General features: G+C 39.0%; 1 protein-coding gene across 1 annotated transcript in view; it reads right to left on the bottom strand.

Moving 5' to 3' along the window:
* Positions 1-1,398: 1,398 nt before the first annotated feature.
* The window catches only part of SLC9C2 (solute carrier family 9 member C2 (putative)), a 92,814-nt gene continuing 75,263 nt past the window's right edge, over positions 1,399-18,949 (bottom strand). Inside the window, exons 22-26 of the mRNA XM_007446770.1 lie at positions 12,788-12,886; positions 10,288-10,455; positions 9,102-9,233; positions 3,021-3,206; positions 1,399-1,494 (exon numbers count right to left, since the gene is read on the bottom strand). Coding sequence (XP_007446832.1) covers positions 1,399-1,494; positions 3,021-3,206; positions 9,102-9,233; positions 10,288-10,455; positions 12,788-12,886 — 681 coding nt within the window. The remainder of the gene's footprint in view (positions 1,495-3,020; positions 3,207-9,101; positions 9,234-10,287; positions 10,456-12,787; positions 12,887-18,949) is intronic.

Genomic DNA, 18,949 nt, shown 5'->3' with positions numbered 1-18,949 from the left:
AAAATTTTAAAAGAAAACATGTATGTGGGCCAAATCCAGTGTACTGGCTGGATCAAGTCCATGGGCCCACCATTTGTAACTTTCCTCCCAAACACATCAGGGAATGCAGAGTGATATATATTTCCCTCACTCTAAAATAGCCCTCAGGGTGCCCTAAGGGGGCTGACATTAGACCCTGAGCTCCCAGCCTTGCCATACACTCCTGTGCCCCAAGAGTGCTGGGGAAGTAGCAGAGTGGCAGACCTAAAGATACTGTGAAGGCTGGGAGGAGACCCCAGGAGCAGAGGGAGTGTTAGCCAACTTGGACAGGAGACCCCAGGAGCAGAGGGAGCTCCCAATATCATGGTGCTGCGTATGACCCCAGAACAGGGCATGCAAAGTGAGCTGTAAGAATGTCTGAGGTTGAATTTGCTTCTAGGGGAGAAGTGAAATTACTTCTTGAATATCTCTCCCCCTGACAAGGGCAGAGGCCTTGTTCGCTCACTCACCAACTAGTGCTTTGCACAGTGCCCAGCATACTGTGGGGTTGCATTTTATAAGAATTATGCAAATGAGGAACACTGAGATGTAAACTATTGATAAAATGTGCCCTTTGTGCACACAATTTGAAATCATGTAACCACCTCCCCCACAAATTAACAATTCATTAAGAATGCCTGAGCTAGCAGGTTACATGAATTGTAAGCACTGGGATGGTGCTAATTAGAGGAGTAAATCAAGGTTGATTGTGTTTTCAAGCTGGGGTAGCTGGGAAAATGGTGACACTAGGCTTGGTAAGGCAGGATGCCGAGCACTGAGTGAAAGATCTTGAATGTATGTTCCCTACAGCAAGGCCTTCCTATCTAGTCTTCTTTACAGTATGCTTAGCACCACGATATAAGCAATTGGGTACTAATATGCATTTAGTGACAATAATTACTTAGTGACTATCAAAGTGCACCTCAAAGCAAGTCACCTGAATTGTGGCTATGACCGTGGCTTTCAATGAGCATGGGTCAGATTCTATATTCCCTTTGGTCGTTGAGAGAAAACTGGCTCCCACACCTGGGCCTGCTGTGTGAGTCTATCCCCTCCCCATTCCTGTTCTGCCCCTCCCCATTCCTGCTCTGCCCCCAACAGCACTACGGGGCTCCAGCCTACAGGATCAGAGTACAAGGTAGAAGCTGCTGTCCTCCCACAAGGCTGTGGAGGGAAAGGCACGAGAGAGAGTAAGAGCCACCTGGATTTCAGTGTCTGGAAGTCTGATATGTGACCTCCCAGAAGCAATGTGGCAGCCAGGAAGGGCCCAAGAACGGAGATGGATGATAAACCCACACAACGCCCTCAAACCATTTTCTTAGAATATCAATCTTACATGTAACAAAATCCCTTCTCAGTGGTTTTCTTACCACTAAAGGGCTACCCCTTACCCATGACCTTGGCATTATTATTATTTTTGGCAGGCGCAGGTGCTTGGATAACCAGCAGCTTGCTTAAATCTGAAGTTCCCTGCACCTAAAGGAGAAAAGTCAAAATGAGTCAAAAGAGCATTCTTTGATCTCTAAGATGGCTGCTTCCTAACCTTTTCAAAGAATATAAGAAATAAGCCAAAGCCTAGAACTCGGCCTCCAACCTAAGCTCTATCTTTTTCATTTCGAATCCTCTTTAACCTTGTTTCAAAAAGTCTTGGACCGGGAGGTTATCTTTTGGATATTTGTAAACATCAGAAAGGAAATTTCTACACCTTATTTGGAACGAATTTGGAAAATGGAATCCCCAGCACCCACTGAGTTACTTTTATTCCGACACTGACATTCAAGGGCTCAGGCCCCAGCCTTCCCAGACAGGAAAAAGAGCTCTCTTCCTCAAGCTTTTGCCCCATGTGCCACAGAATCTGCCCTCCCAGAATGCAAGGAGCATACATAAGTAACAATTATAACTATCATTTCTAGATATTATCACATATTATCTCATTTAATCCCCACAAGAACCTTATGAGACGACTGCTGCTATTATCCTCATCTTACTAAGAGGAAACTGAGGGTCAGAAGGCACCTTTCCTCCGCTCACACACCTAGTGGGCACAGGTGTCAGGTTTTAAATCCAAGTATGCCTGACTCCGAACTCTGGTGTCTTAACAAACTAAACTGTGGGATTGCTCCCACTGTCCCCCACCCCTTGTTTCAAAGCTAAATTTTCATTTTCTGTTTATAAAAAACATTTAAATTACCTTCACCCTCTGAATTGTTGAGAGGTTGACAAAATAAGAACGTTAGTTAGGAAAGTGGTAAATGCACTTTTTAGGAGACTTACCAACTTTTCCAGGACATAAAATTTCATTAAATTAGTGAATGTTCCCAGCCTGAACAAGCAGAAAGGGTCTCTCCCAAACTTTTTACCGATTAAAGAGATGTCAGCTCTTTTCATGGCCTCTTGGTCCTCCTCATTCTTGGGCTCTGTCCTCACATCACTCCTGTGGTCCGACGGCAGATGGCTTGGCCCAGTAGGGACCTGGCTTCTACTCTTCCCATCCCCTGTTTTGTCCTAGGTGTTCACACTTCCCCCTTCCTTACAGAGGCATGGAATGATGAGGCCCAGGGCCCTCTATCAAGTTGTGCCCCTAGCCCCTAATGTGTCAGCAAAGTGACATGGCCCCAATGCATCTCCCTTCTTATCAGCCAGTGCAGATAACTTCCAGAGTCATGCTAGCAAGCAGTGTCATTGCCTTGGCGTGAGCTAGGAAAAGTGTACCCTGTCCTTCCTCTGTGGACGCACAGCCCATGCCAGGGCAAACAGCTTGGCAAGCAGAGAGCAGGCATATTCCTGCCCACCTTGTCCCTCAGTGACACTCTTGTGCACGGCAGAACTTGTACAACAGTACACAGAAGGCCTGGGTACATTTTGACTGTTTTGTTAAGGGCAGGTGAGAACTGTAGGGTCTTTCTAGGTTAAATTTCTCTTTAAGGTGGTTGGTTGAGTTTTAAAGTCACTTATGGGGCACCATGAAAAGCAAATGACTCTTTAGAAATGATCCGCCTTACCTGTTCACAGGTTTTAGGTAAAATGCAAGGTGCAAGATATGGTACCTCTGTCTTAGTATCAATAACACTGCCGTATACAAGAATAACAAATTTCATGTTCACATTATCAATGGTCATTTCGTTATAGCTTGATAAAGTCTCCACATATGCATGATTGAGGGCCACGCACTTCTGAAACTTTAAGTCCTATAATAAAATGAGATTTTGTCCTATAAATCATACAAAATGACACACGGTATCAAGAAGAAAGCATATTCCACATGAAAAGATGCTCGACATCATTAATCATCAAGGAAATGGAAATCAGCTCACACTTATCAGAATGGCCATCATCAAAAAGACAACAAATAAGCGTTGGCAAGGATGTGGAGAAAAGGGAATCTTCGTGCACTGTTGCTGGGATTGTAAACTGGTGCAGCCACTATGGAAAATAGTAGGAGGTTCCTCAAAAAATTAATAAAACTACCATATGATCCAGCAATCCCACTTCTGGGTATTTACCCAAAGAAAATAAAAACACTAATTTGAAAAGATATATGCACCCCTATGCTCACTGCAACATGATTTACAATAGCCAAGATATGGAAGCAACCTAAATGTCATTGATAGATGAATGGATAAAGAAGATGTGGTATATATATACACTGTTGGACTGTTGGACTGACCTCTAAATCAGTATATATATATATATATATATATATATGGAATGAAATACTACTCCGTCATAAAAAAGAATGAAATCTTGCCATTTGCAACAACATGGATGAACCTAGAGAGTATTATGCCAAGTGAAATAAGTCAGATAAAGACAAATACCATATGATCTCACTTACATGTGCAATCTAAAAAACAAAACAAATGAACAAACAAAACAAAACAGAAAAAGATTTACAGATACAGAGAGCTAAATGATGGTTGCCAGAGGGGAGGGGAGGTGGGAGGTTGGATAAAATAGGTTAAGAGGGGGCTTCCCTGGTGGCACAGTGGTTGAGAGTCCACCTGCAGATGCAGGGGAAACGAGTTCGTGCTCCGGTCCGGGAAGGTCCCACATGCCGAGGAGCAGCTGGGCCCGTGAGCCGTGGCCGCTGAGCCTGTGCGTCCGGAGCCTGTGCTCCGCAACGGGAGAGGCCACAATGGTGAGAGGCCCGCGTACCGCAAAAAAAAAAAAAAGTAGGTGAAGAGGATTAAGAGGTAGTAACCTCCAGTTACACAATAAATAAGTCACGGGAATGTAATATATAGCATAAGGAATATGGTTAATAACATTGTAATAACTTTGGAGCAGGTGGTTACTAGACTTATGGTGATCATTTCATTATGTATGCAAATGTCAAATCATTATGTTGTATACCTGAAACTGAGATAACATTGTACGTCAACTATATTTCAATTTAAAAAATAATGACTAAAATAAAGGAAAGGTCAGAAGTTTAAAAAAAGAAGAAGAGGGGCTTCCCTGGTGGCGCAGTGGTTGAGAGTCCGCCTGCCGATGCAGGGGACACAGGTTCGTGCCCCGGTCCGGGAAGATCCCACATGCCACGGAGCGGCTGGGCCCGTGGGCCACTGAGCCTGCGCGACCGGAGCCTGTGCTCCGCAGCAGGAGAGGCCACAACAGTGAGAGGCCTGCGTACCGCAAAAAAAAAAAAAAAAAAAAAAAGAGAAGAAGAAAGCAAATTCACTGATTTAGCTGAGTTCTTTGAGGGTGCCAAAGGGCAAATAGACCCTGGGGCCAACAGATAGAATTTATTTGGAGTTCAGAATGACTTCTGACAAGATTCTGAATTCAGAACTTTTATACTGATGAGATTCTGAATTCAAAGCTTTTATATTGCTACTGTTTAGTGGCCCTGAATGTGGTTGCCCAGCCCTGATTTATTTATAATCAGCCACAGCAGGGCAGTCAGCTATGCCTCTTGGATTTCTATTCGCACAAGAACCAGAGTCCTAAATATGCACAGGTTTTACCTTGCAGTAAGCAAACGTCCCACTTGACAAGGGAACAAACAAAACAAAACAAAACTTAAGCATACGCCAAGGCTCAGAATCATAGATTTTAGAGCTAGAAGAGAGCTGTTATGGATTGAATTGTGTCCCTCCAAAATTCAGATATTGAAGTCTTAAACCCCAGTACCTCAGAATGTTACCTTATTTGGAAATAGGGTCATTGCAGATGTAATTGTTTAAGATAAGATGAGGTCAAACTGGAACAGGGTGGACACCTAATCCAATATGACTGGTGTCCTTATGAAAAGGGGAAATTTGAACACAGACATACATACAAGGGGAACTCCATGTGAAGATGAAGACAGCCATCTACAGGCCAAGGAGGGAGGCTTGGACTAGATTCTCCCCCATAGCCCTCAGTAGGAACCAGTACTGCCAGGACCTTGATTTCAGATTTCTAGGGTTGAGAACTGGGAGACAATAAATTTCTGTCATTTAAGTCACCCAGTTTGCAGTACCTTGTGACAGAAGCCCCAGCAAACTAGTATAGGAGCTTAGAGGTCAGTCCAACAGTAGTAATCTCCTGGACGGTGCCCTGACAGCGGCCATCAACTCATTCTGAACATTTCCAGCCACAGGAAGTACACAGCTACATGATTCAGCCCTCAGATCTTGGTCCCTGATATGCAAATCAAACACTTAATTGCTGAGGGCACTGGCATAGTCGGGTCACCAAAAACATAAGAAAATTAGCAAACTTATCTAGAATTTTACAACCAGAAAAATCTCTTAAAAAGCTATTTTGGTTTTTAAATGCATATAAATTTTGAGTTGTGTGGTCTAGAGGAGGGTGTTCAGCATAATCTTGTTAGTCTTTGGGGGTTCTAAAAAGTCTTAATTGGTTAGTTCTTTAATGAAAAAAGACTAGAAGGAAATAAGCCAAACTGTTAAACAGAGATTTTCTGGGGAGTAAATTGGGGTAGAAAATTATTATTATCTTCTTACGTTTTGTAACTGTGTTTTTTAAATTTATATAACGAATATGTGTTGCTTGTGAATTCTTAAAAAATGAAAGGACATTCACCTTATTATTGAGTTAAGTCTCACTCCATAGAGTTTCAACTTTTGGGTCCCAATTCTCTCCTCTGGAGTTTCAAAGTAGACTCTAAACTTTGTCCTACTGCTCATGAAGAGGCAAAGCAAAAGGAAAAGAATCTAAATCTCCTTACCCTTCTGTTAAAGTTTTTCTGAAAATTATTATTGCCACATAATAAAAGACTGACTGCCTTAGCATGATGTGCTAATTTTTAAGACAATTTTTTAGAGTAGTTTTAGATTCACGGCAAAACTGAGAGGAAGGTACAGAGATTTCTTATAACCCCCTGCCCTTATACATGCATAGCCTCCCCTATTATCAACATTCTCCACCAGAGTGGTACATTTATTACAACCACTGAATCTACACTGATACACATAATCACCCAAAGCCCATAGTTTGCATTAGGTTTCACTGTTGATGTACATTCTATGGGTTTGGACAAATGTATAAAGATAGGTATCCATCATACATGTATCGTAGAGTATTTTCATTGCCTTAAAAATCCTCTGTGCTCTACCTGTTCATGCCTCCTCACCCCAACTCGTAGCAACCATTGATCTTTTTATTGTCTTCATAGTTTTGCTTTTTCCAGAAAGTCCTATTGTTGGAACCATAGAGTATGTAGCCTTTTCAGATGGCTTCTTTCACTTAGTAATATGCATTTAAATTTCTTCTGTGTCTTTTTCATGGCATAATAACTCATTTCTTTTTAGCACTGAATAATATTGCATTGTCTGGAAGTACCACAGTTTATCCATTCATCTACTGAAAAACATCTTGGTTGATTGCTTCCAAGTTTTGGCAATTATGAATAAGGTATTATAAACATTTGTGTGTAGGTTTTTCATAAACAAAACAAACAGAAAACCTACAGAATGGGAGAAAATATTTGCAACTGATGCAACCAACAAGGGATTAATCTCAAAAATATACAAACAGCTCATACAGCTCAATATCAAAAAAACAAACAAACAAATCAAAAAATGGGCAGAAGATCTAAACAGACATTTCTCCAAAGAAAACATGCAGATGCCCAAAAGGCACATGAAAAGATGCTCAACATTGCTAATTATTAGAGAAGTGCAAATCAAAACTACAATGAGGTATCACCTCACACTGGTCAGAATGGCCATCATCAAAAAGTCTACAAATAATAAATGCTGGAGAGGGTGTGGAGAAAAGGGAACCCTCCTATGCTGTTCGTGGGAACGTAAATTGATGCAGCCACTGTGGAGAACAGTATGGAGGTTCCTTAAAAAACTAAAAATGAGCTACCATATGATCCTGCAATCCCATTCTTGGGCATATATCCAGAGAATACCATAATTTGAAAAGATATATGCACCCCAGTGTTCACTGCAGCACTATTTACAATAGCCAAGACATGGAAGCAACCTAAATGTCCATTGACAGATGAATGGATAAAGAAGATGTGGTATATATATTCAATGGAATATTATTCAGCCATAAAAAAGAATGAAATAATGCCATTTGCAGCAACATGGATTGACCTAGAGATTATCATACTAAGTGAAGTAAGCCAGATAGAGAAAGACAAATATCATATGACATCACTTGTATGTGGAATCTAAAAAAAAAAGATGATACAAATAAGCTTATATACAAAACAGAAATAGACCCACAGACACAGAAAACAAACTTATGGTTACCAAAGGGGAAAGAGAGGGGAGGAATAAACATATACACACTAATATATATAAAATACACACTACTATATATAAAATAGCCAATAAGGATCTACTGTATAGCACAGGGAACTATACTCAATATTTTGTAATAATATATAAGGAAAAAGTATATATATACATATATATATGTATATATATATAACAGAATCACTTTGCTGTGCGCCTGAAACTAACAAAACACTGTAAATCAAATATACTTCAGTTTTTTAAAAAATCCACGTGTAGGTTTTTGTGTGGACATAAGTTTTGAACTCCTTTGGGTAAATATCAAAGAGAGTGATTTCTGGGTCATATGGCAGGAGTATGTTAGTTTTGTAAGAAACCGTCAAACTGTCTTCCAAAGTGGCTATGTACCATTTCGCATTCTCACCAGCAATGAATGAGAGTTCCTGTTGCTCCATACCCTTGCCAGCATGTGGTGTTGTCAGTGTTCCAAATATTGGCCAATTAATAGGTTTGTAGTGGTATCACATTGTTGTTTTCATTTGCATTTCCCTGATGACATAGGATGTGGAGCATCTTTTTCTATATTTATTTGCCATTCATATATCTTCTTTGATAAGGTGTCAGTTATGATCTTTGGCCCATTTTTTAATCAGGCTGTTTCTTTTTTTTCCTACTGTTGAGTTTTAAAAGCTCTTCCTATATTCTGGATAATAGTTCTTTATCTGATGTGTCTTTTGCAAATATTTTCTCTCAGTCTGTGGCTTCTCTTCTCATTCTCCTCAGACATGCTAATTTTTTAACCCAATATTTATATTCAGATATATATGTATCTCACAATTCAATGAATATTGTTGAACTTCAGGTCTGTCACTTCTCCAGTTGCTGACTCATGATAGGGGCTCAAAACATTACTAAATGGGATGTAAATATGGGGTTGTAAATTGTGCCAGTCCAAGAACAGACTTGAACCACCACCTAGTGGAGAGAAAGTTCATAGATGAGGCTTAGTAAACTCAGTAAAAATTTGAAAAGGCAGGAGATTTATATTAACGTAGGTAGATAGAGTAGACTATAATAAACACCAGACTGAATGCTCATTAACTCATTCTAATTAATGCTATGCTTGATTCTTGGGGATCTACCTATTTAAGATTTGATGACTTTATTATTTTTAAGGGATGACTGCAGGTAGCCTGGGAAAATCAGGTGTCACAAGGGGACTGATGACCTATAGGAAGTCAGGATAAGCAAGTGATGAGGACTCTGAAATATTACTTTGAAAGATCAGACACACCTTCCTTTCTCTGTCTCCAAAATATGAAATGCATTTTGTAAAAAATACAGTAAATAAAATTTCATTCATATTTTAATCATGCAACTTACCTCATCAACGAGACTTGATTCAAAATACTGATAGGCAATACTGAGAGCAAGCTTCAGCCATATTTTATATTCCAGGGATGGCCAGAAGACATCAAAGCCTTCATATAAATCCTCCAGGGAGATAAAGCAAGCCTGAAATGACAAGGTATCAAAGAGTATGCTTGATTTGAAACTAAATTACAAGACCACCAGAAAAAAAAAAATGCCTGTAGATTTCATCTTCACCTAACCTCCTAGAAAAAAATATCAACTCTAGTATAGTAATTATGATACTCTGCCGTTTAAGCATAAGATGATAGAATGTCCTGTCCAATTAAAGCTATAGACTTAAAAACAGGCCAGGAAATTTTGTACCAATCAATAGGTAGGATAATCATGAGCCCAAGATTAAGGAACTAAGCCACATAAACTTATCTATTTTTATTGTCCCAGTAGGTCACGTTGGCTCATTCATAGTATCTGTTTCCAGCAAAGTGCCAATCCAAATGAGGAAGACAACTCTTTCAGAATTCACTGAAGTTCAATTACCTGAAATTCAGTGAATTCAATTCAGCCTTGTGAATACATTCATGCCTTCTATCCTCTTCCAAAAATGAAATGGTATGAAACTGATAAGGCGACATTCCTTTCTGTTTGTCACACTCCTAAGACTCTGGACACTGCTCTGTTGCATCTAACAGTCCCAAAAGCTTGAAAAATTTTTATAAGTGGGAACTTTCACTAATTTCAATTTGAATCGCCCACAGCTAGTGCAATATCAGGCCATTTATTTGTTAAATAAACTTCTTACTTAGCAAGTGAAAAATGGAAGAAAGAGGGTTGAAACATAAGTATACTTTAAAAACACCATTCTCATTATGGTGGCCATTTATTGAGCACCTAAACATGCCAGGCACTTTACATATATATTTTCCTTATCTTCATAACATTAAAAGTTAGATATTTTCTCTTTTAATAAAAAAAACTGGCATAGTCTCCTTGGTTAAAATATCACCCTCCCAATCCCATAGCAGATGTGAGACACTAAATTGGCCTCTCTCAGCTAGTCTACACCTGCTTCACAGTAGCTGGTTGGGTGACTAAATAAGATATCAGAACCCAGAGGAAGCAAAGATGCTGGCACTCCTTATTGACTTGAGGAAGAATTAACTAACAACCCACAATATAGACTGAACCAGTTTCTTACCTGTAAAATAGTTTCACAGATGGCAGTATATTCAATTTCACACTTAAGCAGACAGCTCAACTCTCCAATTATGTCTCCACTAGTACAGTACTCTGTAAACCTGGTCGTGGACTCTCTATCAGCGCTTAGGCTCCTGTCTATTCCAAAGGTAGGAGGTGAACTCTGCAACTGCAAAGGGGAAAAAATTGTGCCAGTGGAAATATAAAATTTAAAGCCCTTGACCAAACCCCAGGAGCTCCCAGTTTTTCTTGCAATTATTACAATGGAAGGAAAATATTCTTTATGAATCCTTTCAGGTATAAAGGAGGAATTAGGCTTCACAAGAATCATGGTTTCTTTCACATTTCAACTCTCCAAGGCAAGATTGTTTCTAATCTTTAGCTTTACAGATGACCCCTATTTACCTTCCTTGTATAAAAATTCCACCAAAAGTAGTCATTGCAGTCTGCCACTAATGCCACTCTATTAGATATTAGCATAATATCTATTAGATATTCTTAGCATAATAGGCTAGTGTATCAGGTGGAAAAAACTTCTGGTTGCATGGATGCATAAATCGGATATCATGAATTAATATGCCTCCAAACCAAGTCGTGATTTCAGTAGAAGCCTTGCTTCCCTTAAGATGCTTAAGAATAATTACCATGAGACATTAAAAGGTTTTAGGATGAACACAGGATGGTTGGGTTACTTCAGGAAAAGAACTGGCAGGTGTGGGTGGGGGTAAAGAAAGGTATCAGATTTCAGGAGGAAGATGCAGGAATCAACCAGAAGGATTACACAACTTTCCAGAAAGTTTAGCTGTAAATATCAAAGAGGAAAGCTATTGTTCAAGACACAGTAAATGGAAAAAAGGTCACTGAAGGAGTTGCTATGAAAACTGTACCCTCTCCTAGTGATTATCATTCAAATTTTTAAAGGCATTCATGCTTCCAAAGGACTTGATATTTTTTTAATTTAATTTTGAATGCAGTTCAAAGGCCTTTTGAGTAATCAAGAATGTCTCTGCAAACCAAGGAAAGGGGATAACATCTGTGGTAAGCAGAATTCTAAAGAAATCCTTCCAAGATTCCTGTCTCTTTGCTATTCAATCAAACATTAATCTATGAACTGCTGTGAAGGGATTTTGCAGATAGAATTCAGGTTACTGCTAATCAACTAAACTTAAAGAGATGATTCTGGATTATCCTGTTGGGCCCAATGTAATCACATGAGCCCTCAAAAGTAGAAGAAATAGTTGTCAAAGATTGGTGGCAGGGGGACAAATGAATTGATTTCTCTGTCCATCAGTTTTCCACCTTACGTGAGGTTGATGTAAGGATTCAATGTCATAACGTACTGCCATTCTCGACCATCCTTTTAAATGTCACAATTAGCCATCTTCATCTCTCCATCACCGCTAACATACTATGTATTTAACTTAGGTATTTTGTCCATTGTCCCATCTCCTTCTATGCCTCAACTAGAAATTAAACTCTAAGACAGTGATTTTTGTTTTTGTCGATTCTATGCCTAGAATGAGCAATGCCTGCTGTATGATAATAATGAAGTAAATATTTGTTGAATGAGTGAGGGAATGGATGAATGGAAAGTGCCTGACACTTAATAAACTCTATACATGTGTTAATTCGTATTTATTATAATAGTTTATTTCCATGATTAATTTTGGTATTTTTAAGGTCTGAAACACCCATTCCAAAAACAGAAAGCCAAATATATTATTTGCACTATAATAAGGGTTTGTCACTTGTAACTGTCATCTAGGATCTAGGAATTATGTTGGTCATAGCTAGGGCTCACCCATGGATTCAGCTACTAGTATTCAGTTTCTAAAGGATTCTTGTCCCTATCATTCTACTGACACCAAAAGCCTCCTACTGGTTAAAAATTGTATGATTTTCACCCTATCTGACCTCTGGGAGAATCTGATGTTATGGTCTATTTCCTCATTCTTTTTTTTTTATTTTTTTGCGGTACGCGGGCCTCTCACTGTTGTGGCCTCTCCCGTTGCGGAGCACAGGCTCCGGATGCGCAGGCTCAGCGGCCATGGCTCACAGGCCCAGCCTCTCCGCGGCATGTGGGATCCTCCCGGACCGGGGCACGAACCCGCGTCCCCTGCATCGGCAGGCGGACTCTCAACCACTGCGCCACCAGGGAAGCCCTATTTCCTCATTCTTGACACTCATTTCCTTTAGGTGAGTAACCCAACCACTCCAAGTATTGGGTTCCTTATCTGAACATCGAAAAGACTGTTCCTCCCAGGACTGTTGTGAGGAATAAGTAATAATTATGAAAGCATTTTGTAAGATGGGAAGCACCTTTCAGATGGTGGGTATTATAATTATCTCTCAGCTGTAGTGTTCACTCTGAACAGAAATGGTTTCATCTGGAAAACAAATTATGTTAAAAATTTCAAAATATCTTAGTTCCTAAATTTCTCCGTATGTGATAATTACGTATTTCAAAATACATTTTCAGTAAATAATAAATAGTCCCTTACGATCGCCATTCCTGAAATAATTAAGTAGATTCCTTGAGGCATTTCACCTTCTTTACAAATGACATCTCCATAGTCAAAATAGGCAAGTTTGGCTCTTTCCTGAAAGAAAAAAAAAAGAAGAAGAAAAGAAAAGGAAAGAAAAAGAGAATTAACACAAATCTTTACAGTCTACTTCTCTAAATAGAAATAAGATTTTAAAGCATAAAAACAAACTATATTCTCTGGTTTCTTAATGAATTATAACATTTTTGCATACCTCATTAACTTTTAGGTAAAAAAGGGACAAGCAAGCAAATTGTAGACTTTTGCTTAGGACCTAGCAGAGTGACAGAAACACCCAATAAATGCTAGGTTGGATAATGGTTACAATAAAGTGTAATAATTCTGATCAGGAGACAGGGGCATGGCACTCTGGGAAAAAAATTCAGAAAGGTCACAGGACCCTGTCTTGGGTGTCCAGGGGAGACTTCACAGAGGAAGGAACAGCTAAGCTGCGACCTGAAGGAAGAGTAAGAGATAGCCAGGATATGATGAGTTGACGACCATTTACGGCAGAGGATTCAGTTTATGCAAAGACCCAGAAGTAAACAGAATAACTGCACTGGGGGTAACCACAGAAGATTCAATACATCTCAGGCAGGCAAGGAGGGGTGGAGACCAGGGCTGAGTTATCCATTAGGCATCAATAGGCACAGTGTCCAGGGTTCACAATACTTTTCGGGATTTACAACAATGTTTTAGTTTCTTTTAAAATCAGAAGAAAATAAAAGAACTTTTAGGTAGAGTAAAATGTCTTAATACTAAAACATCTAATACTAATATATTCATCTTTATACTAACACGATCATAAAGTATAATTTTTTTGGTGCTTTTTTACGGAGGAAAAGGCAGAAGTGCCTAGGGCCCAGGAAAGTCATATTGCAGCCCAGGTGGAGGCAGGACTGGAGAGGTGAGACGAAGCCAGGTCTCCAAGGGGCTCACAGGCACGGAAAAAGTCTGGGCTTTTCCCAAAACCAGGGGGTAGCCACTAGAAGGTTTGTAACAGGAGAATTATGGTGACAGATTTGCATTTTACAAAGATGTGTGGGAAACATACTTTTAAGTCACGCATAGTAGTTATCTTGAAGTGTGGGGTGGGGAGTGAAAGGTTTTCACTTCTCACTTCTGATTTATTTTACAGTGTAGAAATAAACATGCATGACTTCACAATATTTTTTTTAAAAGCTCACCTAAAGCCAATTATCCCCCTTATGTATTATTCAGACCTTGTTTTTTCTTTCTTTTTTTTTTGCCAGGTGCCATTCATTTTCTTTTTTAATACAGCAAGTTTTCATTAGTTATCTTTTTTTTTAAACATCTTTATTGCAGTATAATTGCTTTAGAGTGCTGTGTTAGTTTCTGCTGGATAAAAAAGGGAATCAGTAATATGCATATATATATCCCCATACCCCCTCCCTCTTGCGTCTCCCTCCCACCCTCCTTATCCCACCCCTCTAGGTGGTCAAAAAGCACTGAGCTGATCTCCCCGTGCGATGCAGCTTCCCACTAGCTATTTCACATTTGGTAGTGTATATATGTCAATGCTCCTCTCTCACTTCGTCCCATCTTCCCCCCCCCCCACCCCTGTCCTCAGGTCCACTCTTTACATCTGTGTCTTTATTCCTGTCCTGCCCCTAGGTTCGTGAGAACTTTTTTTTTTTTTTTTTAGATTCCATATATATGTGTTAGCATATGGTATTTGTTTTTCTCTTTCTGACTTACTTCACTCTGTATGACAGACTCTAGGTGCATCCACTTCACTACAAATAACTCAATTTCATTTCTTTTTATGGCTGAGTAATATTCCATTGTATATATGTGCCACATCTTCTTTATCCAATCAACTGTTGATGGACACTTAGGTTGCTTCCATGTCCTGGCTAATGTAAACAGTGCTGCAATGAACACTGTGGTACATGACCCGCTTTTTAAAAATTTATTTATTAACATATTTATTGGAGTATAATTGCTTTACAATGGTGTGTTAGTTTCTGCTGTCATAACAAAGTGAATCAGCTATACATATACATATATCGCCATATCTCCTCGCTCTTGCGTCTTCTTCCCACCCTCCCTATCCCACCCCTCTAGGTGGCATGACCCTTTATAATTATGGTTTTCTCAGGGTATATGCCCAGCAGTGGGATTGCTGGGTCATATGGTAGTTCTATTTTTAGTTTTGTGTGTGTGTGTGTTTTTTTTGTGTGTGCGTGTTTTGTTTTGTTTTTTTGCGGTACGCGGGCCTCTCACTGTTCTGGCCTCTCCCGTTGCGGAGCACAGGCTCCAGACGCGCAGGGTCAGCAGCCATGGCTCACGGGCCCAGCCGCTCTGCGGCATGTGGGATCTTCCCGGACCGGGGCACGAACCCATGTCCCCTGCATCGGCAGGGGGACTCTCAACCACTGTGCCACCAGGGAAGCCCCTATTTTTAGTTTTTTAAGGAACCTCCATACTGTTTTCCACAGTGGCTGTATCAATTTACATTCCCACCAACAGTGCAAGAGGGTTCCCTTTTCTCCATACCCTCTTCAGAATTTACTGTTTGTAGATTTTTTGATGATGGCCATTCTGACCGGTGGGAGGTGATACCTCACTGTAGTTTTCATTTGCATTTCTCTAATGATTACCAATGTCGAGCATCTTTTCATCTGTTTATTGGCAATCTGTATATCTTCTTTGGAGAAATGTATATTTAGGTCTTCTGACCATTTTTGGATTGGGTTGCTTGTTTTTTTGTTATTGAGCTGCATGAGCTGCTTGTGTATTTCGGAGATTAATCCTTTGTCAGTTGCTTCGTTTGCAAATATTTTCTCCCATTCTGAGGGTTGTCTTTTCGTCTTGTTTACGGTTTGTTGGCTGTGCAAAAGCTTTGAAGTTTCATTAGGCCCCATTTGTTTATTTTTGTTTTTATTTCCATTTCTGTAGGAGGTGGGTCAAAAAGAATCTTCTGTTTATGTCATAGAGTTCCACCTATGTTTTCCTCTAAGAGTTTTATAGCGTCTGGCCTTTCCTTTAGGTCTTTAATCCATTTTGAGTTTAATTTTGTGTGTGGTGTTAGGAAGTGTTCTAATTTCATTCTTTTACATGTAGCTGTCCAGTTTTCCCAGCACCACTTACTGAACAGGCTTTCTTTTCTCCATTGTATACTCTTGCATCCTTTATCAAAGATAAGGTGACCATATATGCGTGGGTTTATTTCTGGGCTTCTATCCTGTTCCATTGATCTATATTTCTGTTTTTGTGCCAGTACCATACTGTCTTGATTACTGTAGCTTTGTAGTATAGTCTGAAGTCTGGTAGCCTGATTCCTCCAGCTCCATTTTTCTTTCTCAAGACTGCTTTGACCATTCAGGGTCTTTTGCGTTTCCATACAAATTGTGCAATTTTTTGCTCTAGTTCTGTGAAAAATGCCATTGGTAGTTTGATAGGGATTGCATTGAATCTGTAGATTGCTTTGGGTAGTACAGTCATTTTCACAATGTTGATTCTTCCAATCCAAGAACATAGTATATCTCTCCATCTGTTTGCATCATCTTTAATTTCCCTCATCAGTGTCTTATAGTTTTCTGCATATGGGTCTTTTGTCTCCTTAGGTTGGTTATTCCTAGATATTTTATTCTTTTTGTTGCAGTGGTAAATGGGAGTGTTTCCTTAATTTCTCTTTCAGATTTTTCATCGTTAGTGTTTAGGAATGCAAGAGATTTCAGTGCATTAATGTTGTACCTGCTACTCTACCAAATTCATTGATTAGCTCTAGTAGTTTTCTGGTAGCATCTTTAGGATTCTCTATGTGTAGTATCATGTCATCTGCAAACAGTGACAGTTTTACTTCTTCTTTTCTTATTTGGATTCCTTTTATTTCTTTTTCTTCTCTGATTGCCATAGCTAAAACTTCCAAACTATGTTGAATAACAGTCGTGAGAGTGGGCAACCTTGTCTTGCTCCTTATCTTAGAAGAAATGGCTTCTGTTTTTCACCATTGAGAGTGATGTTGGCTGTGGGTTTGTCATATATGCCTTTATTATGTTTGGGTAGGTTCCCTCTATGCCTACTTTCTGGAGAGTTTTTATCATAAATAGGTGCTGAATTTTGTTGAAAGCTTTTTCTGCATCTATTGAGATTATCATATGATTTTTATTCAATTTGTTAATATGGTGTATCACATTGATTGATTTGCATATATTAAAGAATCCTTGCATCCCTGGGATAAACCCCACTTGATCATGGTGTATGATCCTTTTAATGTGCTGTTGGATTCTGTTTGCTAGTATTTTGTTGAGGATTTTTGGATCTATGTTCATCAGTGATATTGGCCTGTAGTTTTCTTTTTTTGTAACATCTCTGTCTGGTTTTGGTATCAGGGTGATGGTGGCCTCAGAATGAGTTTGTGAGTGTTCATCCCTCTGCTATACTTTGGAATAGTTTCAGAAGGATAGGTGTCAGCTCTTCTCTAAATGTTTGATAGAATTCACCTGCGAAGCCATCTGGTCCTGGGCTTTTGTTTGTGGGAAGATTTTTAATCACAGTTTCAATTTCAGTGAAATTGAAATTTCAATTGAAAATTCAATTTCAGTGTGACTGGTCTGTTTATATTTCCTATTTCTTCCTGGTTCAGTCTCAGAAGGTGGTGCTTTACCAAGAATTTGTCTATTTCTTTCAGGTTGTCCATTTTATTGCCATATTGTTGCTTGAAATAATCTCTCATAATCCTTTGTATTTCTGCAGTGCAGTTGTTACTTCTCATTTTTCATTTCTAATTCTGTTGATTTGAGTCTTCTCCCTTTTTTTCTTGATGAGTCTGACTAATGGTTTATCAATTTTGTTTACCTTCTCAGAGAACCAGCTTTTAGTTTTGTTGATCTTTTCTATTGTTTCCTTCATTTCTTTTTCATTTATATCTGATCTGATCTTTATGATTTCTTTCCTTCTGCTAACTTTGGATTTTTTGTTGTTCTTCTTCTTCTTTCTCTAATTGCTTTAGGTGTAAGGTTAGGTTGTTTATTTGAGATGTTTCTTGTTTCTTGAGGTAGGATTGTATTTCTATAAACTTCCCTCTTAGAACTGCTTTTGCTGCCTCCCATAGGTTTTGGGTCATCGTGTTTTCATTGACTTATATTTCTAGGTATTTTTTTATTTCTTCTTTGATTTCCTCAGTGATCTCTTGGTTATTTAGTAGCATATTATTTAGCCTCCATGTGTTTGTATTTTTTACAGTTTTTTTCCTGTAATTGACATCTAGTCTCATAGCGTTGTGGTCAGAAAAGATACTTGATATGATTTCAATTTTCTTAAATTTACCAAGGCTTGATTTGTGACCCAAGATATGGTCTATCCTGGAGAATGTTCCATGGGCATTTGAGAAGAAAGTGTATTCTGCTGTTTTCCAATGGAATGTCCTATAAATATCAATTAAGTCCATCTTGTTTAATGTCCCATTTAAAGCTTGTGTTTCCTTACTTATTTTCACTTTGGATGATCTGTCCATTGGTGAAAGTGGGGTGTGAAAGTCCCCTACCATTATTGTGTTACTGTTGATTTCCCCTTTTATGGCTGCTAGCATTTTCTTATGTATTGAGATGCTCCTATGTTGGTTGCATAAATATTTACAATTGTTATAACTTCTTCATGGATTGATTCCTTGATCATTATGTAGTGTCCTTCTTTTTCTCTTGGAATAGTCTTTATTTTAAAGTCTATTTTGTCTGATATGAGTATTGCTACTCCAGCTTTCTTTTGATTTCCATTTTCATGGAATATCTTTTTCCATCCCCTCACTTTCAGTCTGTATGTGTCCCTAGGTCTGAAGTGGGTTTCTTGTAGATGGCATATACATGGGTCTTGTTTTTGTATCCATTCAGCAAGCCTGTGTCTTTTGGTTGGAGCATTTAATCCATTCACACTTAAGGTAATTATCAATATGTATGTTCCTATTACCATTTTCTTCATTGCTTTGGGTTTGTTTTTGTAGGTCCTTTTCTTCTCTTGTGTTTCCCACTAAGAAGTTCCTTTAGCATTTGTTGTAGAATTGGTTTGGTGGTGCTGAATCCTCTTAGCTTTTGCTTGTCTGTAAAGCTTTTGATTTCTCCATCAAATCTGAATGAGATCCTTGCCGGATAGAGTAAT

Source organism: Lipotes vexillifer, unplaced genomic scaffold (genome assembly GCF_000442215.2).
Source record: "Lipotes vexillifer unplaced genomic scaffold, Lipotes_vexillifer_v1.1 scaffold685, whole genome shotgun sequence".
NCBI lineage: Eukaryota > Metazoa > Chordata > Mammalia > Artiodactyla > Lipotidae > Lipotes > Lipotes vexillifer.
The sequence above is the reverse complement of the archived record's forward strand: the minus strand, read 5'-3'. Positions and strand labels throughout refer to the sequence as shown.